A 23,772-nucleotide genomic window follows, 5' to 3' on the forward strand; every position below is an offset into this window, starting at 1 on the left:
TGCATATAAGAATAAATGTGAAACCAATGTTGTATAGGAAAAGAACAAACAAAGAACCAACATGAGACATTATTGAAAACGAACGACTTTACCTTTTTTTTTTTCGTTCCCACTTTTCTCAAGTTTAATTCAATAGACTATTCCTTACACCACAACAACCTACCTACCGACCGACCCGCCATTCTTGCCAATGTTTAGTAAAAAGCAACAAAAGGAAAAAGAGAGACAGTTGATAGAAGCTGTTAACAGTAGAGGTAACGACAACAAATGTGGTGAATGTGGAGCTTCACACCCAACTTGGGCTTCGTATACTTTGGGGATATTATTGTGTGGAAGATGTGCTTCGGTGCATAAGCGAGTTCTTGGTCCTCCTAACCACAACATATCGAAGGTCAAATCATTGACTTTGGACAATTGGACAGAAGAACAAATTAACCAATTGCGCCGAATCGGAAACAAGAAGGCGAAAAGAAAATGGAATTCGAAGAGAATACCCTTTCCATATGATGGGGATGACGATGTCAGTGCCGTCGAACAATACCTTAGAGACAAGTACATTGCGGGTAAATTTCGCGACGATGGTATTGATAATTCCGAGTATGATGACCGGTCGAGTAAGTTTAGTGATGCAGATCAAGGCAGCTCGTATTCACAACGAGCACTGACAAGACTGAGATCAAACAGTGCCCGTAGTCAAAGTGCATCGATTCCACGACTTACACATAGAAAACTTACCACATTTGAGTATACTCAGTATTACACACAGGCAATGAAAATTAGACTGTATGGTTATAATGACCGTGACGCTGTTTTGGAGAGTTTACTATTGAGTAACGGAAACATCGAGTTGGCACTCGACATATTGGAACAGGATTCAAAAATCAACCCAACAAAAGAAGAGATTGCTCCCGAATTGCCAAGAAGACCTCAACCTAGCTCAGCTAACACCAATGAAAAAACACAGGTGTCGTCTGATGAATGGTGGAATGGAAACACAACAGCTCTGCCACAAGTACCAGCAATAACAGGAGCACAAACTACTGGAATGCCGCAAATTTACCAATACACAGATCCAGTCACTGGTCAGATTTCGTATATTGACTCGAATGGACAAGAGTATCTTGATCCGAACAATCCGCAACACCAAAACCAGTTAATGCAAATGTCCAATCCCCAATTGATAGCTCAGCAGACTAACAAGCAGAACATATTGTCATTATATAATCAACCGACTGGCCAAGCATTCACCCAACAACAGCAACCACAGCAGCAACAGCAACAGCAGCCACAATATACCAATACAGTATATCTACAACAACAACAACAACAGCAACCACAACAACCACAGCAACAGCCGCAGTTTACTGGATTTGGCCAAACACAACAAACAGGATATATGTTTGGACAGTACCCACAGCAGCAAAATGGTTATTGGAGACAGTAGATCAAAAGTGCCTGAATCTGTTTTCATGATTGTGACAGTACATAATCGGCAAACAGAAGCAGGAGACAGTTTTTCTATTGTATGAGATGGCTCAAGCTTAAAGCTTCTGGAATCCTGGTATCCGGTTCCAAATAAAGTAAGTAAGACTGATATTCTAGATTTGTGTTTGTGTTTTCCTATCAACTAGAATGATTCACGGCTTCAGGAAGATGTTCAGCTAGCAGCTGGTAAAGACGAACAAAGTCTCGTTTTTTAAAGGCGCAGTTACGAAAACAGATATATAGCAAAAAGGAATAGCTGTTTAAGAAAAAGAAAACACTGCAATAACGAGAGCAATTCGAATATTAATCATTATGTATTTAAAAATTCTCTAAATTAATCAAATATAAATAGTGTTAAAAAAAAAGAGCTCTGTTGTAGTTCCATTTCTCTAACCACCGTTTATAAACATATATACAAAGTGACGCGAATGCAGATTTATATATACATGGCAATTGACCTCTAGATAGAGTTTCTTCGATAAAGTATTTTCTTTTCTTCACCATCCTTTTTCTTCTCAACCAATCCTGCAATTCTTGGAAATTTACCTTTGCTTTTCCAATCGGCAAACAAGTCATCTGCATACTTGAGTCCAACTTTGTAAATCTCGTCAAACTTTCCAAAATCTAAAGTTGCATAAGGATCAATAGGTGGTCGCAAATAGTAAACACCAGGGGTTCTCTTGGCCTCCTCTAATGCATTGACACTAGAAACATAAGTCAATCTCATTTGAATATCCATCATTGTTGGAATGTTAGGGTGACTGGAAAAGGGGTTCCATCGATTGAGCAAAACCCAAAATCCCAGAAGAGTGTCCCCATAGTTCATTGGTGTACGATCATCAACAGAACCAACATCGACAGCAATAATATGCTTGACACCTCTTTTTTTCATCTCATTCACAGGCAAGTTGTCCAAATAACCACCATCTAGTAACATACATCCATTAAATGCGATAGGGGGTAAAAGACCTGCAAGCGACATTGACGCACGGATGAACCTCCACGCATATCCTTTTTCGTGGATATCCATCGTGGAGTTTGTGATGTTTGCCGAGTTACAAAAATACTTGATCCAAAAATCCTCAATTTCAGCAAATCCAAAAACCTTCCATATACCACGGTTGAATTCATAACCTGTAATATACGAAGTGACCGGGTAGGTCAAATCGAATAACATCCGCCAAACCGAAGATATTCTTTTTGAAAACTTTTTCGCCATAGCATAAATGGAGACAATATTGTACTCCTTGGCATACAACCCACCAACAAAAGACCCAATGGATGTGCCCCCAATAATGTCAACGGGAATCCCATGTCGCTCTAAACTCGTCACAACACCAACGTGGGATATACCTCTTGAGCCACCGCCTCCCAAAACAAGACCCACTGCTTCATTGGAAAGAATCCGAGCCAATCTCATAAAGTCGTCCTTGTATATTTTCAACACCTTGCTTTGGTCATTTTCCTTGACATACCATTTAATGTGCTGCTTTGTTGCCTCAAAAGTAGACTTTATTGCTTTATTCTGCGAAAGCTTCGCTGCTAAATCGCTTATAAACGATTTTTTGTGTGGTAAAACATTTGCTCCTTGTTCAAACTTCATTTGAATATGGTGGTGTCCTTGAACCCATATTCTATTTTTCAACCATGGACTAGTAGACCCTGCCCTAACAACTTTGTCTTGGTGAAGCAAACACAAATCTGTTCTGGCTGTGGTTTTCAATTTGACCAATAATTGCTCATACTCACCAATAGTCGTGCTATCATCCTCGGCATCTGCTAATAACAAAATACAGTCGCCTTGAGAGATGCACGTTGATGTCCAATTAGACTGAACTGGGGTGTCGCAAATGTATACTATAGTTTCGTATTCTTCTTCCAAATACGCAAAATATCCCAGTAGCTTCAACCTCGCCAAACTTTCATCAAACGCATGTCTCCCCAAATGAGTCAATATCAGAGCCTGGTCTAACGCAATAACGTTTCGGCCAATCTGCCTTAATGCCTGAACTAACTTTTCTGCAAATTGTCGCACCGGTAAACCAGACACGGTGGGTAAAATAGTGATTGTTTTATAATTTGCTGATGTAAAAGACTCTTGGGAAGTGGTTGAAGTAATAAAGTTCCGCTCCCGTGGTTGATACTGCAGAGCGAGTACCTTGGATGCAACTAAACGCGAAACACTTACCATTATGGATGGGTTCTCATTGGATAACATTTCGAATAATGATCTTGGAATACGTGCTGTTTCTGAATCTCGAACCGCAATTAACGTGTTTGATCTTCTCGAAGCTGTCAACACTTCAACTTCACCAATAGATTCGCCATGTCCATACTCGCCCAAAACCTCAACGTCTTCCTTCTCAGTGTTTTTGTTTGTCGATCTAACAACTCTAAACCGCCCACTCAAAACGACATGGAATCCATTGGCCAAGTCACCTTGTGAGCACAAGACTTCACCCGCAGGTATGTGACACCACTCTAATGCGTAATCAATTGTGAGTATCTGCTTGGATAACAAGTTTTTAAGTTTAAGTGCAACGGGTAATTGCAAAAAGTAATATTTGTCCAACAACTTGTTGTAGTCATTCTTTGGTATGTATGCGACAACTGCACCGGTTTTCTTGGGGGTCTTTATTGTCACCATCGATCTGAACCCGACAACAGAAGTCAAATATCCAGCAATCCCACCAGACTCAACTGTATAGATGTATCGATTAGGAGCAGAAACATCTGCAGAGCGGTTGTAAATTTCCAAAGATCCGTCAATAACATAGTACAACCCAGTAATTGCCGAATTCTGACTCACAATCGTAGAATCCGGCCCAATATACTTGATCTCTAAGGATTTAGCAAATGCATCTTTGATATTCATGTCTGATAACAAACGTTTCTTTCCAGAAAGTTTGGGCAACGTTGAGTTTTCAGCAGTTGATGGTTTTCTCAATTCAGCTAAATTTATCGTGTTCATTAAACTTCCCTGATTGTTGAATACCGGATGCGATCTTTTGGTGGTTGGAGTGGTTGCACCGGACATAATTGACTGATTCAAGCTATCCAAGCCCACAATTGAACTACTTGTTGACGAGCTTAAGCTTTGGAAATATCCAGTCCTTTCAACTATACCATTAGTTTCTTCAATACCAACCATCTTGAAAATGTTTTCAATTATCGCAACTCGTAAAGAGTTCTCTTCAGTTTCTTCCATTTCATCAGTAAAGTTCATTCTTTTGTTATCCCCATCCAGCAATGAAGTGGTGGAAGATTTTGGGAGAACCTTTTTTTGGAACTCGCTTCGGGAGATAGGCACCGACGAAAGCAAGTCACCTGGATGATTGCTTTTTACTTTGGAATCTAAAGACACATACCTCGACGTAGTCCTTTGTAATTGGTTTCTATGATGATGCTTGAGCTTCTTTGGCAAGTTCTCGGCCTCGGCCTCGGCCTCTTCTTTTTTGTTCAACCTTTCCAATAAACCGTCGACAAAGTATCTTGGTAGACTCGTAGCATTTTCTTCGTTCAATTTGATCTCCAGTTTCAAAATTTCACTGGTCAAACCAAGGTAGTTTTGCACAGTGCTCATTGTAACCTTGTACAACCTAGTCAAAACCATTGTGACAATATGAGAAGTTGCCTTTGGGTACTTCAGCTGAACGCGCTCAAAGGCGGTGTGTGGGATGATTGCTATAGTGATGGTGCCATTATTATGAGACTTCTTCGGTCTGACAATTATTTCAGGATAATCTTGACCATTTTCATCATCGTCACTGTTGCTCAACTTCGAATCGGTTGCGGGTTCTGATTTACTCAAATAATCCATATTCAATGCAACGACGCTATTCCCGTCTTCATCGTTTGGAGTCAAAGCCATTTCCTCATTCTTATTTCTTGGCCTAAACAAGTCTAAGGTGGAGAACAACGAACTCAATGGAGCACCGCTTTTAACTTCATTCAAAAGTTGGTACTGCTTGTCACCAAGAATCAAAAACTCATCTCGCTCCTCTTCAATCTCCTCAAAATAGCGTTGTTTATATTTCAGCAGATTCTCCTTGGACTTTTTTGTATACACTTGGGCAACCCCTTCGACGACTATCAGAAACCCCAAGGATTCATCCAAACATAATATTTCCTCATGCGACAATTTCTGTGTAGTCATACTTTTCGTCAATTCGTGGAACACCGCCTTGTCCAAGTATCCAAAAACTTTAATTGCTAGTAAAAACTCATCTAAGTAATTGCTTGGTTTTTTGTCTTGCTTTGATTTTCCAACAAATACCTTCGAGGAAGCCGGATGAATGCCTTTCTTACCTGCCCCTTCTTTTTGATCGTTGCTATGAGAGTACCCAGTTAGAAATTTATATCTAATAACCAAATAGGTCACAACACTAACCCCAATTAGTGTCGCCAATATTGAAGATAAATGCAAATTTATTTCAAAATTTTTTGAAAGAAGGCGTAGAACGAATGCTGGAGAATCAATAATGATGAGATTCAACACTTTAAATAATAGCCATTGAACAAACAGAAAAATATCGCTGATTATAATATATACCAGGTATATGGTTGTAGTTCTATTGTCTGAATGCACCAACGGTATCAGATCCTCGAATTCAGGGCCCATTGTTGAATTTTAAAGTTTTGATGGTAATTGCAAGTTGGAAAATAGATTTCTAAAATGTTCTAGACAATTTGGTGGACACCACGCGATATATATATATAGGTGTAATCGTGTGCTTGCTCCCACGACCAAAATGTATGCGTGTGTGTGTGTATTTCGTATTTGTTGCGAAATTACATAATAACAATTGCTGTTGAGATCATAAACACATATAATTTATTTCAAATGACTACCTAAAACAATGACTAGCACTACATACACATAAAAGAAAAGAATTTTTAAAAAACCATACAAAAAAAAAACAATATTAACAACCATCAGCAGTTTAACTTTTTTGAATTCCAAGCTCATTGTACTTTTCTTGTAAATAATTTTCATCATTCAAGTACTTTAAATCGCCAACTGGTCGTTCGCCCATGACACTTATTCTATAAGCGTGGCGGATTTCAGGCTCATCAAAGTCAACACATGGAGAGTGAATTGTGGTTGAGTTGTTCCATAAAACAACAGTATTCTCCTCCCACGTAACTCTTATTTGCAAATCTTGAGCCTTCTCTATGTGGTCATACAAGAATGACAACAAATAGTCCAGTTCATCTTCCTTTAATTCAACAATACGTCTTCCAAACTCTTTGTTCAAATACAAGTGTTTTTGTTTGGTGACTGGGTTAACTCTAACAAGCGGATGGATATTAGCTTCCGGTTCTCTTCTAGTTATTCCACCAGCCAGTTTATTGTTTGCCGCCTGCTCAACTGATGAATGCAAGACATGCAATCCTTCCAATCTTTCTTTCATGGCAGGACTTAAACGGTTATATGCTTCAACCGAATTAGCAAATAATGTATCACCACCGGAGTCTGGCAATTGCAAGCATGAGAACAAAGTCAACTGCAATGCATTCAACGAATATGAGCAATCAGAATGCCATGAGATGGAATTCGTTCTGTCAGAAAAAACACTATCAATTTCATCCTGTGATGCACCACGAAAGCAAACATGCAATTCAGGGAACCCTTCTGGGGAGCCACTCGTGGCATGCTTGTACAATGGCCCAAAGTATTGGGCAAACTCAACAGCAGCCTGGGGCCCACCTTGGTTAAAATCTTGGTCTCTGAACACAACCACACCTCTTTCAGCAACAAAACGAGAAAGGTCGTTTTTCGCAGCATCCGACAACTGTGAAAGCTGAATACCAGTTATCACAGAACCTAATTTGGGGCTCAACCTCTTGACCTTGTAATCCCCACCAGCAGGAAACAAATTGGACAACAAAGGATCAGCAGCATGCCCTTTATCATGGTACTGTTCAAACTTATAAGATGGGAACTTTTGGTTTGGGTTCCATGTTGGCAAAAATTTCGGGTATAAAGCTAAAGATTTGTTGTGATCACTCACAGTAAATGAGCCTTTGCTGGTTTTACCAACGTGAGCTTTTTGAAATTGAGAAGCGTCGTATTTAGTAGTATCTGCAACTGGTGCCATTCTGATGATTGATCCCAAGAACTGAAGAATCTAGTGAATAAAAAAGAAGATATGCTATAATAACAAAAAGCAAGAAAGAAATAAAAAAAAAATAGAAGAGGACTAAGCTGGAGGGAAAAGTGTGGAGAATAAATATGACGAAGAGAATCGACCATTTCATATTGTTTCATTATCTGGGTGCAAACACATTTTGTTGGTGCTGGTCACGTGAGTAGAAACTGTGGCTGGTGCCACCCGTGAAAATTCCGCCAATTCTCCATGTCTTTCCCCGAAAGCCATAGATGGATTTTTTAAGAAAAAATCCCAGAAATAGCAAAATAGCACAAAACAAGAAACAAAAATCCAAAAGACGATAGTGATTTCTTAAAATGGATTGTTTGGGCTATGCATATTTCCGTAAATCTTTGATAACAAGTAGTCTAGAACAGAGTTTTGGTTGGGTGATAAAGAAAAAGATACACACTAGAAAAAAAAAAAAAAAAATAAAGCGCACCAAAAAGTTTGACAGATGAGTCCGAAGCGGAAATGTATCAACTACTAGCATGTGGATCAAATGGGAACTACCAATTRGRAWAAACAATGATGAGGATCAGAATTCGTTGAAGGTGACTTTGTTTGATATAGAGGCACGATGTCTTCAGAGGTCCCTGGAAAGCCAATGAAAATAGCTGGTGGAGGTAACCATACAATGGTAATTCTAGATAATGGCGAAGTTTTCACTTGTGGGAGCAACGAGTTTGGTCAGTGTGGATTACCCAGAGGTGAGAGTTTGGGTGTTTTCCACAAAGTACCTGGCAATGACTGGCTAGATATTTCATGTGGATGGGAGTTTTCAATTTTGGTGAAGCGCAGTGGAGAAGTGTATGTCTGTGGAAGAGGTCTAAAAGGTGAGTTAGGGCTTGGGAAGGAGACACCAGAAAGCGAACTTATTTACTCCACTACTGTCGACGGGTTCAAGGAAATAAAGTCTTGCATGCAGCACACAATTATTCAGACAACCAATGGCTTAGTAGGTTGGGGCAACAGCAGAAAGGGACAGTTGGGTGAAACAGAAGACAAGATAATGTGGACACCAAAAACCTTACGATTTGGTGTGGTGTGTAAAGATTTCAGTCTAGGGAGAGAGTTTACTGCAATACAGACTGACACAAACAGGGTAAAGATATTTGGCAAGTCTTCAATCAAGAATATCCCCGAGTCTACAGTGGCTAGAGTGGCAGCCATGTGGTCTTCTGTTCATATACTACTGGAAACAAACGTGCTCCAGTCATTTGGTAACAACAGTCATGAGCAGTTGTTTCCAAACAATTCGAGTGTTGCAGTTGAGGAATATGCTATTGGCAGTGAGCATGGATTGGTCACATCAGACAACATAGTTTATGCCTGGGGATGGTCAGAGCACGGGAATTGTGGTACATCAAATGCTTCTGATAAAGTGACGTTCGATTATCTTAACAAGTTGTACACCGGGTCTGCAAAAGTGGTGCTTATTGGTGCTGGCTGTGCCACAAGTTGGGTTGTAGTTGAAAAATAGATATGATAAATAATACTACATTAATAGAATTCAAAATATATCGATGTTTCTTCTCCAAATTCACCTATGAGATAATTTAAAAATCCCGAAAGATGGAAAATATGTCCATCGAAATTGTTCTAGGACTATCACTCTTGATAACAAATTAGAACAAAACCAAATTCATTCGTCTTGAAAGCGATTATCCAATTGATTAGTATCAAGAAAAGGAAAAGAAAAAGTGTTAAAAATGTAAAGAAAAATTTTTTTGTTTCTCTTCTCTTCCATGTAGAGTTCGGTGTGCGTTTACCAACTTGATAATCTTTCTTACGCCAAAAAAAAAAAAACTAGTATTATCAGAACAGTATCTAGTACCTCAGTTTCCAGTTGAGAACCACCAATTACATCATCGATTCCTTCTCTTCAGCAATGAGTATTTTTGGAGCAGTTTGTCTGGGAAGACCTATGGTGTTGGCCGAACAAATTGATCAAACAAAGTTTGTTTTCAATATTGCCAACGCCTCCAACATATCATACATAACCATTTTCATCTTGCCCAATTCCCCCTTTGTCGATAATAATTACACTGCATTAATATATTTCCAGCTACCACAAAGTGGAGGTAGCTCGCCGGAATACAAATTGTTGGGTGGGATCAACCCAAACAAGCCATCAGCAATCTACAAATTGAACAATAACACCAACAAAGGCTCAAAGACAGTCGACGATATAGACATGGATATGAACGATGGAGGCCCTATTGATTTGAGTGACAAAACTACTATCAACATTGGTATTTCCATCGAGCCCACACCACAGGCAGAGCAGTTGATCCAACAATCGAAAATATCCAACAGCACATCGTTGGTGCCTGCAAATAAAACCACTGGAGCCAGCTCGGCAGCCACTACCACGAGTCTGCCTAACAATACAGCAACGATGGCAAATAAGATTGTCGGACATGCTTACAATTATTTGGCTAGTTTCATAGATGCGTCGGGGAAGGTGCCCATTAAAGCATTTGACAACTGGTGGGATAAATTCAAAACAAAGTTGCAAAACAACCCGAATTTTTTAAACGAATTACAAGAATGAATAAAGTATAGAGTAATTGAGTACTTTTGTTTAGAAATGAAGAATATCTGCAAATTTGTAAATACGCAGTCCATGACAAAGCTCTACAACTCTTGGTGTGATGTTTAATGTGTTTGGTTGTCTGGGGCAAATAAAGTTCTTATCACGCACGTGACCTGAATAATTGCCATTCCAGTCTAACTTCTTGGTGTAGCAACAATCCTTTGTTCGATTGATTGATGACGTCGATTTGTCACTCTTCAAAAAATGACACTTTTATCGTCACAGCCCGTGCTATTGCCACATCGTAAACACAAACACAAGCATGAAAATGTGAGCAGTCACTTGCATTTGGTGAATGATCACCATATACTTTTCTGACTCAAACACATTTCCTAGTATTTTAAGGTTATCTTACTAGATCGACAAAATCGCATCATGTCGTTAAAAGGTAAAAAAAATGTGGTAATCTGGTCACGTGGTATTAGCTCATTGTGGTTTGTAAGCCGGAGTTAGCTGTGTTTGTATGTTTAATTTCTTTTTTTTTTTTCCCACTGTCTGTCTCTAATGTGGGTTCGCTTTGTTTAAACGTTTTTGGTTTTGGTTTGGTGTGGCGTTTTTTTTGTATTTTTCTTTCTTTTTATTTTTTCTATTGTTGTATTTCTAAGCAAAAAAATTTTCAGACTTATGTGACACAGAATAAAACACGAAAAATATATAAAAGTACCCGATGATTACTTATTTGAAAGAAAAATAAAAAAAAAAGGAAATTTGACAATTTTTTTTTTCGGTACTACTTAGACCTCCAATTACTAATCTTTAGGTATAATATAGTTGAAAAGTCCAACCTTTTTGTCTATAAAATTTCAGTATAAAGTCCAACCTTTTGCTTCACGTATAATAAACAAGAACCAATCACTTTTTTTGTCTCATCATATAATGACTATTGAATCAAGCACTAACTATTCTTTTGGTACCAAGGCCATCCATGCTGGAGCTCCACTTGATCCTTCCACTGGTGCCGTTATTGAACCAATCTCACTTTCAACAACTTTTGCTCAATCTGAGCCATCCAAGCCATTGGGTATTTACGAATACTCCAGATCTTCCAACCCAAACAGAGACAACTTTGAAATTGCTGTTGCTGCATTGGAAAGTGCCAAGTATGCCATTGCCTTGTCATCTGGCTCTGCCACTACTGCTTTGGTTATTCAATCTTTGCCAATCAACTCACACATTGTTTCAAGTGGTGATGTTTATGGAGGAACACATAGATACTTTACCAAAGTCGCCAATACTCATGGTGTTGAAGCTCAATTCGTTGGCAATTTAGTTGAAGACTTGCAAGGTGCATTAAGAGAAAACACCAGATTGGTGTGGTTGGAAACCCCATCCAACCCTACATTACAGGTTACTGACATTGCCAAGGTGAAATCTATCTTGGTCGATCATGAAGCTAAAACCGGTAACAAAGTCTTGTTGGCTGTCGATAACACTTTCTTATCGCCATACCTTTCCAATCCTTTGACTCATGGTGCCGATGTCGTTGTGCACTCAGTCACAAAATACATCAATGGACACTCTGATGTCGTTATGGGAGTCTTGGCAACCAACGATTCTCAATTGCACGAAAGATTTAGATTTTTGCAAAATGCAATTGGTTCAATTCCTTCCCCATTTGACTCATGGTTGGCACACAGAGGGTTAAAGACATTACACTTGAGAGTGAGACAAGCATCCAACTCTGCTCAAAGAATTGCTGAATACTTGAGTCAACATTCTGCTGTGTTGAAAGTCAACTATCCAGGGTTGAAATCCCACAGGAACCACGACGTTGTTTTACGTCAACAAAGAGACGGTTTAGGTGGTGGTATGATTTCATTTAGAATTGCTGGTGGAGCCAAAGGTGCTGCTGTATTCACTTCATCCACCAAATTGTTCACCTTGGCTGAATCCTTGGGTGGTATCGAGTCGTTGATCGAAGTTCCAGCAATCATGACACACGGTGGTATTCCAAAGGAAGAAAGAGAAGCCAATGGTGTCTACGATGACTTGGTCAGAGTCTCTGTTGGTATTGAAGACACCGAAGACTTGTTGAAAGATATTGAACAAGCTTTACAAAAGGCTGCTTCTGTTTGAGGGGATGTTCATTAGCAATGTATATAATTATTGTATATTATGACAAAGAAAGAAAAAAGAAAACCAGAAAAGTGGTTTATACAGGAATATTTTAATAGAAATATCGCTTATATTGTGATAAAAAATTTGAAAGACAATCCGAATGTAGTGCTTGTCTTATTCTGCTTGGGAATACTGTAGTATTAGCATCAATTGAGGAAATTCCAGATAGCTAACGGTTTTGCGATTACGAATTTCGCAACCAAATAAATATGTGACAAGGAATACACTACTGATCAAGGTTATTCTTAGTACAATGGAAAAAAAAAAAAAGAAGCAAACAAAAAAACGAGAAATTAATGAACACGACTTCACTTCTACAACCTACTGGGAAAAAAAAGGCAGAGAGTTATTGAAAAAGGATCATATCAAGTTCTTATTGTATATTATATGAAGTTTTCTGTTTTAGTATTACTTGCCAGTTACTTAGTTGGTGTGAATTCTCTGATTGTTGATACTTCAGAGGAATTAATTTGTCCAGATCCAGAAAACCCTTTAGATTGTTATCCAAAATTGTTTGTTCCAACAAACGAGTGGCAAACCATTAAACCAGGTCAAGATATACCACCTGGGTTACACGTTAGATTAAATATAGATACGTTGGAAAAAGAGGCCAAGCTAATGAGTGCTGACGAAAAAGACGAGCCAGTTCAAGAAGTAGTTGTTGGTGGCGAATTGCAGGATCATTCGAGGGAAGCCATCACTGAGAATCTACAAAAGTTGCATGAGCTGAAACATCCTGAAGTAAAACAGGAGCACGCTCATCGTACAAAGGTTAGCCAGGGAGATTTGAGTAATTTTGACGCAGCTTGTCTGGAAATTGAGAGTTTCAAGCCACATGAGAGTGATGTGGAAAGGTTGCATTTGGCACTAGATACTTTAGAGGAATTAAGTCATGATATCGAATTTGGGGTGAAATTGACCTCAGACAAAGCCATATTTCAGAGTCTTGTCAACATTGCCAATGGTGCTTCTGATCCAAAAATAACCGAAAAGGTATATCGTGTAATGGGGTCTAGTTTGAGAAATAATCCTGAAGCGATTAGTAATATCTTGACCAACTTCGACAAGAGCTATGTGGATAATTTGTTTGAGCAATTAGCGAATGAAAATGATGTTCTACAAAAGAGGATTTTGGGTATAATTCAAGCTTTAGTCCAAAATAGCCATTTTGTAAGACAATATTTTTCATTTGACCACAGTTCCGGGTTAAATGATTTAATAGCGATTTTTCCCAAACTTGGTCCAAACTCAAAGTCCAGGGCAAGTAACATTTTAGAGGATTTACAATTGTTCCCAGTAACAAACGATAGAAGATCACTTGAAGATCAAGATCCTGAATCACAGGTTTCAAAATTTATTCAGAATTCCTTTGTTGGAAATAAACTTGACGAGAAGAATTTCAAGTCTTATTTTGATCAACTAGTAAATTTGCATCAGCTGAATAAGAGTTTGCGACCAAGTGGTGACTTTCTCAATTGGTTAGCTGAAGAAGTGGAGTCGCGTAAAGAGAATAAAAAAAGAGACGATTATTCACAAGAAGACAAAGACTTTGATGAGTACATGTTGCGAGCACGTCATGAAGTATTTGGCAATCCAATGGGATTAAGAAAGGCAATTGCCGACGAGTTGTAGAGAATATTCATAGATCTGTATCTGTTATATCCAATTAGATAGTTTTTATGTACATTACCGTTAGTCTTTCTATTTTGCCAATATTACATTAAAATTGAAAATAAAGTACACGATGATGAATGGAATAAAAACGATACAATTTTATTCCAATGTTTGTTTTCCTTATGCTGTGATCTTGAGATGCCTGTTGGCTCGTTTAATCGAATAAACCGAAACCCATATCGTCATCAGATTCTTCAGCAGCTTCTTCTTCAGCAGCTTCTTCAGCGGCTTCACCACCGGCGGCAGCAGAAGCACCACCAGCAGCAGCAGCTGGAGCACCAGATGGGACTGATGATAATTTTTCGTTACCTTCAGCAATCAATTCTTCGACGTTCTTACCGTCCAATTCGCTGATCAATTTTTCAACTTTTTCTTCTTCGACTTCAATATCAGCAGCTGACAAAACAGCTTTGACATCGGCAGCAGATGGGGTGGCGTTACCGGCGTTGACTAATAATAAGTAAGCAGCTAAGTATTTCACTATATTCTTGTTAGTAACATGAAAATGCTATTAATGTTATTATTATATCTCATGATATACGAAATATTTCCAAATGCATTTAAAGCAGGGAATATCAGAATGCAATAATCAACAAACAAATAAACAAACAAAACTACTTTATGGTGTCTTGCAACTTGTATCAAACAAATTGTAGAGCCTATATTAATTTGGTTCTCATAGTAATCTTGGGTATGAAATGGGCCATCTCTTTAAATGGATGGTGATGCTATTAACCTGAAACAATACACTGACTTAAACTATTCTAACACTATCCATATGCAATATCTCTTCATATATCAATCCTTGTTGTTGCTGTTACATACTTGTTGATCTATACTATTGTTGTTTGATACAGTGGTTACTAACAATACTTAGATTTCAGTTATTTTTTTTTCATGTTGATTGAGGTTTGGTAGAAAGTGTTTGTACTGGGACTGCATATACACTTTAGGGCTATAGCCCTGTTTACGCTACCATATGGTCACGTTTTCCCTTGTGCGGTTAGAAGGCAAAGCCTACAGTACATTCTTGAAGTACAATTTGACCAAAAACGAATAGTGTTCAGCAATGATCTGCGTGATTCGATATTGCTTAGTCTTACAGAAGAATTTTGCCAGATGTGTGATTGTTTGGTTTCCTACATTTGCTGTTGATTTGTTCACAACTCTGGCAATTTTCCCGAAACCCAAAATCGTGTGAACCACCAAAAGGCGTTGCAGAATGTGACCCCTATCCACTTCTATTATAAATAGAGTCCCCTACTACTGTTATGGTAATGTATATTTGTTTATATAAGTAAAATCTGAGTACATTTGTTTAACAGATTAGCATTATTCTTGCTTTCTGTTCTAAACATTGAATTGATTGTCTTGGTGGGTTTCTTTTCTTGTAAACAGACTGCCCTGAAATACCATGATACCTATATCAACACGATGTTCGTTCGGCTGCCAAATATGTATATATGTACTGATTGCAAATATTGATGGGTTCGGTATTCACGTTTACTGTGGCTCAGTGGTGGCAATTTTTTTTTTCTCCTGGTAGAGACGGATTACGACAGTGTATTAGAATCCGGGCAGCATCTATCACGAGCACAATCACAATCATCTAAGGAAAAAATGGGAAATAGCACTTTTGCTTACTGTACTAACCACATACATTCATTGCCAAGTCTTTGAACTACAAGAAAATGAGCATTAAACCGTTTCCAGAATTGTCTCACGACCAAGAAAAAGAACTTGTGACCAACTTGTCACAATGGTCGCTTGGGAATGGGTTAGTTATGTACCCACCCAACTTTGAAGGTTTCCAAGCCAATGTTGCGCCAATCACATTGTTCCCAACACCTATCCCCAAAGAAAGTTTCCATCGCGCCGTCAAAGTTCAAAAATTGTTTAATGAATTATACATCAATGTGATAACAAAGGACGTAAAGTGGTTCTCATCGATCCTTGAAGACTTGTCCAAACATGATTCAGAGTTTACTGGAAGATTATTCGAGGTGTATCAAAAACTGAGCAAGATTCAGCCATTGTCGTTGGGGTTATTTAGATCTGATTATATGATACATCAGGACACCAATGAAATCAAGCAAATTGAATTCAATACTGTTAGTGTGTCTTTTGGTGGATTGTCTTCCAAAATCGGGCAATTGCATCAATACTTGAACGGCACTGGACAGTATGACAGCAAGTACAACTACAAATATTACGATGATGAAGACGAGATTCCTGTTTCCACCTCAGCAAGTGACTTGGCGCAAGGTTTGGCTGATGGGAATTTCTACTATCACAATGGAGAGCCAAAAACTTCTAGTGTTGTTTTGTTTATTGTGCAACCAAATGAACGAAACAGCTTTGACCAAAGACACGTGGAATATGCATTGTTCAAGGAGCACGGAATAAAATCGGTGAGATTTACTTTGGAAGAAGTTGAAGAACATGTGACTGTAAATCAGAACCGGTTATACATCAAATCAACCATGGATGAGGTTTCGGTGGTATACTATAGATCAGGATATGCTCCTAGTGACTATGATGTTAACCCCGAAAAAACTTGGGCTGCTAGGTTGCTATTAGAGGATACGTTAGCTATTAAATGTCCGTCTGTTTTGACCCAGTTATCAGGAACCAAGAAGGTTCAGCAGTTGTTAACGAAAAAAGAGGTTATCTCCAAGTTTTTGTCCAACTCGAGTGATCAAGAATTGAATGAGGTGTTGTCGACTTTTGTTGCCATCTATTCGTTAGATGATTCCAACGAAGGCGATACGGGTAGAAAATTAGCATTTGAAGAGCCCGAAAAGTTTGTTTTGAAGCCTCAGAGAGAGGGCGGGGGAAATAATGTTTACAAGGAAAACATTCCACTGTTTTTGGAAAAATTGGACAAGCAAGAGTGGGGTGCATACATTCTTATGGAGTTGATAAATCCGCCAACTCACAAGAATAAAATCATCAGAAACAACGAAGTCTTTCACGAGGATATTATATCCGAGTTGGGGGTGTTTGGAACAACAGTATTTAATGAAAAGACGGGTGAAATTTTGACCAACAAAAATGCTGGTTGGTTGTTGAGATCTAAATTCAGTAACAGCAATGAAGGTGGAGTTGCTGCCGGTTTTGGCTGCGTAGATAACATATATTTATATTAGATTGATACATAGAATTCGGTTACAAGCAAAAGTAAAGGACATCAAAAATACGTTTTATAGGTATTAGATGGTATTTGTAGCAGTTTTTGGGGTAGCCTCAGGTATATTAGTTGCTGGTTCATTGTGTACGGGTATAACTAGACCTTGTTGATTGACGCTATTCGTATCTGTGGCGGTGGTAGTAGCTGCGGCCACATTCTCTGTGACGGCCTTCTCTTGTTGTTCAATATCAACTGCCCACAAAGCAGCTCCCAAAGTATTGGTGAACATAAAAAACATATTGATAAATGGAAACAGCTCGAGCCAAAGCGCAACCACTCCGTACCCCATATATGCTGGTCTGTTTAGCTTGTGGATTGTTCTTATGTCACTACGCAGAAACCCTTTCAACTTAAAGTATCTTGCATGTGCCTTTAGTCCACGCTTGGAAGATTGGAAAAACAATACAATGATTGGACCTACAAAGGGTATGAAGTAAATACCGAAAAACACAAGTAGCTTGAGCAAAGAGAAGGGAAAGATCGAAAAATCTGGAATGGCCTTAAGGTATTCTCTGGCCCTTACTCTAATGGGTAGTTTTCTATACCTCCTAAGTTTTCCCATTAGTACCACATCATTTGCACACTCTCTACTCAATATTGCATCATATGCCACTCGTTGTATGTGAGGCATTAAGGATATTGTGACAACAAATATAGACAATGTGCTCGCTTGCAGGATCAAACTATACCACGCACCAATCACCCCTAATGGTCCCATTAACAATGTATATACAATAGCTTGAGGTGGGAAGAACAATGAAAACATAATCAGGTAAATGACTAGTGTAAGGACCAATTGAGGTATCAATATGGTTATGTAAAAGGGCCAAACGGTGGGATGTGTTACAAAATAGTACAACCCCTTTCTGTCGTGTTAGTTGGTGAAATAGAATCGGTGTTGTTAATACATTAACATACCTTGAGAGGATACAAATAAGCTCTTGATTTGATTATTGAAATTAATGGTATGGTCATTGGCGTTGTGAGCAGTAAGTGTTGCAAAAAAAAGTAGATGAGAGTAGGAAAAAAAAAAGGTTAAAATATTTGGATCTATGGATAAGAGCTACTTCAGATGTGTTTTTGGTAGAAAAATAAAAGAGTACCTTGATGTTGAAGCTAATTACTGCTCCTGTTATTGAAATATATTGTTTTATAGTGTTTACTTTGACCTGGAATAGTTAGTATTTTTAATTTCAATCATTTTTAGCGCTTATTTGGGAACAAAAAAGGTATAATTAAAAGCTCTAAAATCAAGGAAAAAATCATTCAATTAGCTTTGAAGTTGGCACCAAGCTTTACTTTATAGAATACATATTGTTAAGGAATTTCAAATAGATGGAAACAGCCCTTACTAGGCTAAGCAAGAAGTGCATCTATAGACAGCTACTAAGGTATATAAAAATAATGGAAGTTTTTTAAGCCATAAAAAGGTCCCTTGGCCCAGTTGGTTAAGGCGTGGTGCTAATAACTCAGTTTGTTACGCCAAGATCAGCAGTTCGATCCTGCTAGGGACCATTATTTTTTGATTTTCCTCAAGACTTTCCAGCTATTTTTGCTGCATGACCCCCCAGGGTGGTGGTATCAGTTTTACAGTAATGTATTTGTATTTTTTTTTTTAGTTCACTTTACCTCCACTCAAAAGGGGCACCTACAGAACCTTCTTATATCTTAGAGAAGCAATAAGAGTTGAGATTCTATTCAAGAAAGCAATATGTAGCAACTCCTCGAGGAAATGGATTCAACATTATACAAGCAAAGCAAAAGTATACATCTCCCCATTGCATACACCAAAGAGGTTCACCTACATTTGGGCAACATCCCAAAACAGTTTCTAAAAAATCAGTCTTTGACCTAATCTAATATATACATGTAACTCCAAACCCAAAATGAACAAAATGCAACCCCGACCCCAGCTTATAAACGGAATCTTTCTGTTCTGTTCAATTGTCTGGCTGTAGAACCATTTGTCTTTGTACGTTGACCTCTGACTGGGAAACCCAATGCGTGTCTTGATCCAGCATAGGAACCGATTGTTCTCTTCATCTTGATGTCATTATTGATTTTATGTTTCAAATGCCCTTCAACTAATAATTGTGAGATTTCTTTGTTCAAATCCATGATCTGTGGTTCGGTTAGCTGATTCATTCTGCAATTAGGATATATTCCCACTTTAGCCATCAATCTTTCTGCTGTCTGATATCCTATACCAAATATCGTCTTGGCCAACCCTATACGGACAGGAAAGTTGTGTTTTATTGATTTACCAAATACGACCACACCCATTTTGACACGCTATTGATGCTTTATAAGTATGTATTGTTGTCTGTAGTACTATTAGAAAATTTTTGAAGAGAAAAAAAAAATCAGAGAAACCTGGAAAACGAGCATTTCAAAAATGAACAGATTGCACGCACTTCACATATATAGATATCAATATTTTCATCATTTTTTTTCCAACTCTTGATATATTTGAAGTGTTTAGTTTGCTATATATCCATATTGCTGTACCTACTTTAGTTAAACCGACTACCATGAGTTTTATGCCCAGCGGATCTAATCCGGAAACAGCATCATTCACATGTAATACATGTGGTGTTAAGTTTATCAATGCAGAATTGCAAAGACAACATATGAAAACAGAATGGCACCGATACAATTTAAAGAGAAGAGTTGCGGGTTTACCATCAATAACAGCAGGAGTGTTTGCCGAAAAGATACTCACACTGAAGCATTTAGCGAAAAATGAAAACGAGGATGAGTACGGGTTTTATGTGGCTACGAGGAAGAAGAAGACGAACGGAGAACGTCAACTCACTAAGAAGTTTCTAAAATCCCAGAAGAACAGAGGTAGAACAGAGGAGGTTAAACTTACAATAGACGGCGGCAGGGAAGCAAGTCCTGCGGCATCTCTCACCTCGGATTTTTCGGAGTTTTCGTTAGGCGACTCAGATTTCCATGAGGTTGAATCTATAGTTACAGGTTCTGAGATAAACTATACCGAGGAGTCTGATTTCACCGATTTGGAAGGTGAGCTATTATCAGAAGAAGAAGAAGATGATGAGGAAGACGCAGAAGAAGAAGCAAACGATAGTGATGGGTCGTCAGAGGCTGTGGAGTCGATTCCAATTACTCATTGTTTTTATTGTGGTTTGAACAACCGTGAAATAGAAAACAATATAAAACACATGTTCAATAAGCACGGGTTGTACATTCCCGAAAGATCCTATCTAGTTGATCCAAGTGGTCTCTTAGAGTACTTGAGTGAAGTTATTTCATTAGACTACGAATGTTTGGTATGTGGGTTTGAAGGTAAAAATTTGGAAAGTGTTAGACAACATATTGCATCCAAGGGCCATTGTAGAATACCATATGAAACCAAGGAAGAGAAGCTAGCCATATCACAATTTTACGATTTTTCAGTGGAAGATGAACCAAAAACGCAAGCCAAAGAAAGCACGAAAAAACATGTCGAGTTTAGCGACGAGGCACCATCGACTATAGTTGTCGAGTACGAAAACCAACCTGGCGATAATGAAAGGGGAACTGGAGATAATGGAATAAACGACAATTATGAGTTAGTCTACATAGACCAATCCGGAGTTGAACTTACTACACCAGCAGGTTACAGAATTGGCCACCGGTCAATGCAAAGGTACTATAGACAGAATTTGCGGTCGCCAAGAGAGCCAACAGTAGCACAAACTACACAGGCATTGGTCGATACAAGACTTGCACCTGGATTGTCACCGTACTATGCCACAAAACAAGAAAAGGAAACAAGGAGGATTGAAAACAAGACCAGAAACAATGTGGAAAGAAAGAGGAATAAGACAAGAAGAGCCAATTACCAAAAACACTACCGTGACGAAATTTTGGGTACATGATTGTGATGCTATAACAAGTTTTAAGATGCTAAGCTTTTCCTGGCATGAACAATGTATTTATTTATAGTTACATAACACTGTACAGAGTTTTGAGACTAATATATGTGCAAGGGCCAGTTTTTTGCGGGAAAAGATAAGTATTGCCATTTGAAGGAAAAATAGGAAACAGAGAAATGGCCAGATTAAGAGAAAATATGTAGTTACACAAAACCTATACTACGTGTTGTTGTCGTCGTCGTCGTCGACTTCTTCGTCGTCCAAGCACCTGCACTGGTCCCACATTCCATGACACTTTCTGCTTTGAAAAGGGCTAAAGCAATTCAGCTCAGTGAAAAGTTCTGCTTCTACAAGAGACCGAGTGTGATTACAGCTCTAACTTTAGATAGTTCACATAGTTTCCATTTTTTTTTTTTCAAGAATTGATTATGGACCGCAGAATCAGTAGAGTTAACTTCTTTCACAGTACACTTGGCCTGGTGAATAAGTGAAATGAGCTTGGCCAGTTGTATATTGTTGGTCATTTCAGTTTAAACACAAGCATCAGCTATTCATAACTTCCACATTGGACAGAAAGCACGACTTTCATGTGTGGTGCGACAAGGTGCAGGAAACAGAACACGAAAGAATGTTCCATTCAGTTCTCTATCCAACCATAATAATGTTAGACAATCATTACTACTTTTACAATAAACACATTCTGCCTTTTTTTATATAACTCGTTTATTATTTTCTTTTTGATTTTCCTTTTTTTTTTTTTTTTGCAAAGACTTGTTGTTCTAGTTTATTCTACTTTAACATTTCATAACTTATTCCCAGCGGCAAATACATTAGCTTCAAAGTCTTACCTGTTCCAAAAGATTAGTAATTTTAGTAATAAGAAAAGAGAAATTGATAAGATTTTCACACTAAAATTATACACCGATTTCACCACTTTATAAGTATCATTTTCATTTTTAATATCGTTACTACCAATTTATGCTTCATCAGAAGTTAACCAGTTTCCCAGGTCATGGTTAGAGAAACTTTTTTTTACGATATACTATCAGTAAGCACGTCAGCAACAACAGAAGAAATCTCCAAATCATTCAAGAAATTAGCATTGAAATGCCACCCCGATAAGACGAACCGTGATCCAGAATTAACTGAAAAGTTCAAACAAATTACCCGAGCTTACGAAGTTCTACGAGATCCAAAGCAAAGAGATATCTATGACAAATACGGAGAAGCTGGCATAGATGGTACGGTTCAAGAGTCTACAAGTAACACAACGGCATCAAACACCCGCAATCATAGAAGAACACACTCATTTGCGACAGACATATTTTCCCAAGTGTTTCATGATATAAACAATATGTTTGCCACACATAATGCAATGTTTGAAGGTCCACAAATGTCCGGAGGATTTCCGGGATTTTCAAGTAACCAGCACATGCAGAAGCACGTAGAGCCTTTAGGCGAGCCACTAGAGAACACTTTGATCCACGGAGAAGACATATTCCACACATGTGAAGTGAATTTGGCTGATATGGTGTATGGGAAAGTAATAAAGTTATCTTTACCAAAGAACATGAAGTGTGTGCAATGCAATGGGTATGGTGGAGTGAATCCAAAAACATGCAGGGTATGCTTGGGCTCAGGTAAAGTGATGATTACATACTATAACCAGTTTTCACGATTTCAACAAAGCGGCAGTTGTGCTGCGTGCCACGGAACCGGGGTATTTATCAGAGATGCCGACAGATGTGTGTACTGTAACATGGGGTATCTAGAGAGCACAAAGATTCTCAAAGTTGTGGTTCCGCCAGGTGCAAACACTGGTGATAGAATAATCATTAAGGGAGAAGCAGACGAAGGGAGAAATATAATACCAGGAGATGTGGTAATTAAGTTGAAACAACGACAACATCCGTATCTTGTGCGGAAATACAACGACTTGTACATGGATCATACAATTGATTTGAAGACAGCATTGCTAGGGGGAGAGATCACTATTCCAGACTTTTTGAAAGAGGACCAATCTTTAAAAATATACATTAATGTGCACGGTTACAAGTCGCTTAATAATGAAAAGGTTCATGCGGGAGAAGTTGTTGGTACTATAAGATCAGGAGAGCCCAAACAAGTAAAGGGGTTAGGTGTGCCCAAGAACAACCGTATTCGCAACGGTATTATAGTGCAAGACTCACTGCAACAGAACGTCTCTAAACAAACAATGTTTGATTTAAACAAGTACTCTCGGGGTAATTTGTTTATAAACTTCCATGTGAAGTTGCCTCGCATTGAGAACTTTCTGGAAAATGATTTGGTACAATTGAACCACATTTTTAACAATGTCCCCAACAGCAATGATATGAATAATGACCATGGAAATATTATAGAATCAAATTTGGCCAACTTGCCAGGAAGCAGAGCGAATCCCATAGTTTTAGAAGCAACACCCAGTGTATCTGAGAGCCCCTCCAGAGAAAGCAATGGCTCCATCAAACTAGATTTCAGCAATATTGGTATCAATGATGGAACAAATACCACAGGCAGGGATAATAGCTCACACCCCTACTTTGAAGAAGCTCAAAACAAAAGAAGACGGTTTGAGAGCGATTTGGGTTGTGGAATAGCTAACCCAATATAAGAAAATACACAGATGAAAGCACCAAGTGGAATGCAGCTAGT

The 23,772-nt window shown here is 38.4% G+C and overlaps 13 protein-coding genes and 1 non-coding gene across 14 annotated transcripts; 9 read left to right on the forward strand and 5 right to left on the reverse strand. All coding sequences in view use genetic code 12, as the record gives it.

Annotated features, from left to right (window-relative positions):
• Positions 1 to 190: 190 nt before the first annotated feature.
• CAALFM_CR08290WA (uncharacterized protein) lies at positions 191 to 1,444 on the forward strand (the record flags this gene model as incomplete). The annotated part of the gene is made up of 1 exon (XM_711140.2): positions 191 to 1,444. One exon carries the CDS (start codon positions 191 to 193, stop codon positions 1,442 to 1,444), a length of 1,254 nt encoding a protein of 417 aa, XP_716233.2.
• Positions 1,445 to 1,945: 501 nt separating this feature from the next.
• On the reverse strand, positions 1,946 to 6,106 carry CAALFM_CR08300CA (lysophospholipase; the record flags this gene model as incomplete). The annotated part of the gene is made up of 1 exon (XM_711143.2): positions 1,946 to 6,106. The coding sequence occupies one exon, from the start codon at positions 6,104 to 6,106 to the stop codon at positions 1,946 to 1,948; it is 4,161 nt and encodes a 1,386-aa protein (XP_716236.1).
• A 322-nt stretch (positions 6,107 to 6,428) lies between these two features.
• On the reverse strand, positions 6,429 to 7,586 carry CAALFM_CR08310CA (uncharacterized protein; the record flags this gene model as incomplete). The annotated part of the gene is made up of 1 exon (XM_711145.2): positions 6,429 to 7,586. One exon carries the CDS (start codon positions 7,584 to 7,586, stop codon positions 6,429 to 6,431), a length of 1,158 nt encoding a protein of 385 aa, XP_716238.1.
• Positions 7,587 to 8,217: 631 nt separating this feature from the next.
• ATS1 (Ats1p) lies at positions 8,218 to 9,120 on the forward strand (the record flags this gene model as incomplete). Its single annotated transcript, XM_711146.2, has 1 exon — positions 8,218 to 9,120. The coding sequence occupies one exon, from the start codon at positions 8,218 to 8,220 to the stop codon at positions 9,118 to 9,120; it is 903 nt and encodes a 300-aa protein (XP_716239.2).
• Positions 9,121 to 9,528: 408 nt separating this feature from the next.
• Positions 9,529 to 10,194, forward strand: CAALFM_CR08330WA (uncharacterized protein; the record flags this gene model as incomplete). Its single annotated transcript, XM_711147.1, has 1 exon — positions 9,529 to 10,194. One exon carries the CDS (start codon positions 9,529 to 9,531, stop codon positions 10,192 to 10,194), a length of 666 nt encoding a protein of 221 aa, XP_716240.1.
• A 918-nt stretch (positions 10,195 to 11,112) lies between these two features.
• Positions 11,113 to 12,312, forward strand: CYS3 (cystathionine gamma-lyase; the record flags this gene model as incomplete). Its single annotated transcript, XM_711148.2, has 1 exon — positions 11,113 to 12,312. One exon carries the CDS (start codon positions 11,113 to 11,115, stop codon positions 12,310 to 12,312), a length of 1,200 nt encoding a protein of 399 aa, XP_716241.1.
• A 429-nt stretch (positions 12,313 to 12,741) lies between these two features.
• On the forward strand, positions 12,742 to 13,986 carry CAALFM_CR08350WA (uncharacterized protein; the record flags this gene model as incomplete). The annotated part of the gene is made up of 1 exon (XM_711149.1): positions 12,742 to 13,986. The coding sequence occupies one exon, from the start codon at positions 12,742 to 12,744 to the stop codon at positions 13,984 to 13,986; it is 1,245 nt and encodes a 414-aa protein (XP_716242.1).
• A 196-nt stretch (positions 13,987 to 14,182) lies between these two features.
• RPP2A (ribosomal protein P2 alpha) lies at positions 14,183 to 14,854 on the reverse strand (the record flags this gene model as incomplete). Its single annotated transcript, XM_019475560.1, has 2 exons — positions 14,183 to 14,508; position 14,854. Coding segments are annotated over 2 exons (327 nt in total).
• An 865-nt stretch (positions 14,855 to 15,719) lies between these two features.
• Positions 15,720 to 17,177, forward strand: GSH2 (glutathione synthase; the record flags this gene model as incomplete). Its single annotated transcript, XM_711150.1, has 1 exon — positions 15,720 to 17,177. The coding sequence occupies one exon, from the start codon at positions 15,720 to 15,722 to the stop codon at positions 17,175 to 17,177; it is 1,458 nt and encodes a 485-aa protein (XP_716243.1).
• Positions 17,178 to 17,240: 63 nt separating this feature from the next.
• CAALFM_CR08380CA (uncharacterized protein) lies at positions 17,241 to 18,193 on the reverse strand (the record flags this gene model as incomplete). Its single annotated transcript, XM_019475561.1, has 2 exons — positions 17,241 to 18,080; positions 18,137 to 18,193. 2 exons carry the CDS (start codon positions 18,191 to 18,193, stop codon positions 17,241 to 17,243), a joined length of 897 nt encoding a protein of 298 aa, XP_019331106.1.
• Positions 18,194 to 18,647: 454 nt separating this feature from the next.
• Positions 18,648 to 18,733, forward strand: tI(AAU)5. Its single transcript is given in 2 exon segments — positions 18,648 to 18,685; positions 18,698 to 18,733. It is a non-coding gene; the product is annotated as a tRNA-Ile (tRNA).
• Positions 18,734 to 19,132: 399 nt separating this feature from the next.
• CAALFM_CR08400CA (mitochondrial 37S ribosomal protein uS13m) lies at positions 19,133 to 19,501 on the reverse strand (the record flags this gene model as incomplete). Its single annotated transcript, XM_711152.1, has 1 exon — positions 19,133 to 19,501. The coding sequence occupies one exon, from the start codon at positions 19,499 to 19,501 to the stop codon at positions 19,133 to 19,135; it is 369 nt and encodes a 122-aa protein (XP_716245.1).
• A 248-nt stretch (positions 19,502 to 19,749) lies between these two features.
• CAALFM_CR08410WA (uncharacterized protein) lies at positions 19,750 to 21,102 on the forward strand (the record flags this gene model as incomplete). Its single annotated transcript, XM_711153.1, has 1 exon — positions 19,750 to 21,102. One exon carries the CDS (start codon positions 19,750 to 19,752, stop codon positions 21,100 to 21,102), a length of 1,353 nt encoding a protein of 450 aa, XP_716246.1.
• A 1,009-nt stretch (positions 21,103 to 22,111) lies between these two features.
• Positions 22,112 to 23,731, forward strand: CAALFM_CR08420WA (uncharacterized protein; the record flags this gene model as incomplete). Its single annotated transcript, XM_711154.1, has 1 exon — positions 22,112 to 23,731. One exon carries the CDS (start codon positions 22,112 to 22,114, stop codon positions 23,729 to 23,731), a length of 1,620 nt encoding a protein of 539 aa, XP_716247.1.
• Between the last annotated feature and the right edge of the window lie 41 nt (positions 23,732 to 23,772).

The sequence above is a fragment of the Candida albicans genome, chromosome R (assembly GCF_000182965.3).
Source record: "Candida albicans SC5314 chromosome R, complete sequence".
Classification (NCBI taxonomy): domain Eukaryota; kingdom Fungi; phylum Ascomycota; class Pichiomycetes; order Serinales; family Debaryomycetaceae; genus Candida; species Candida albicans.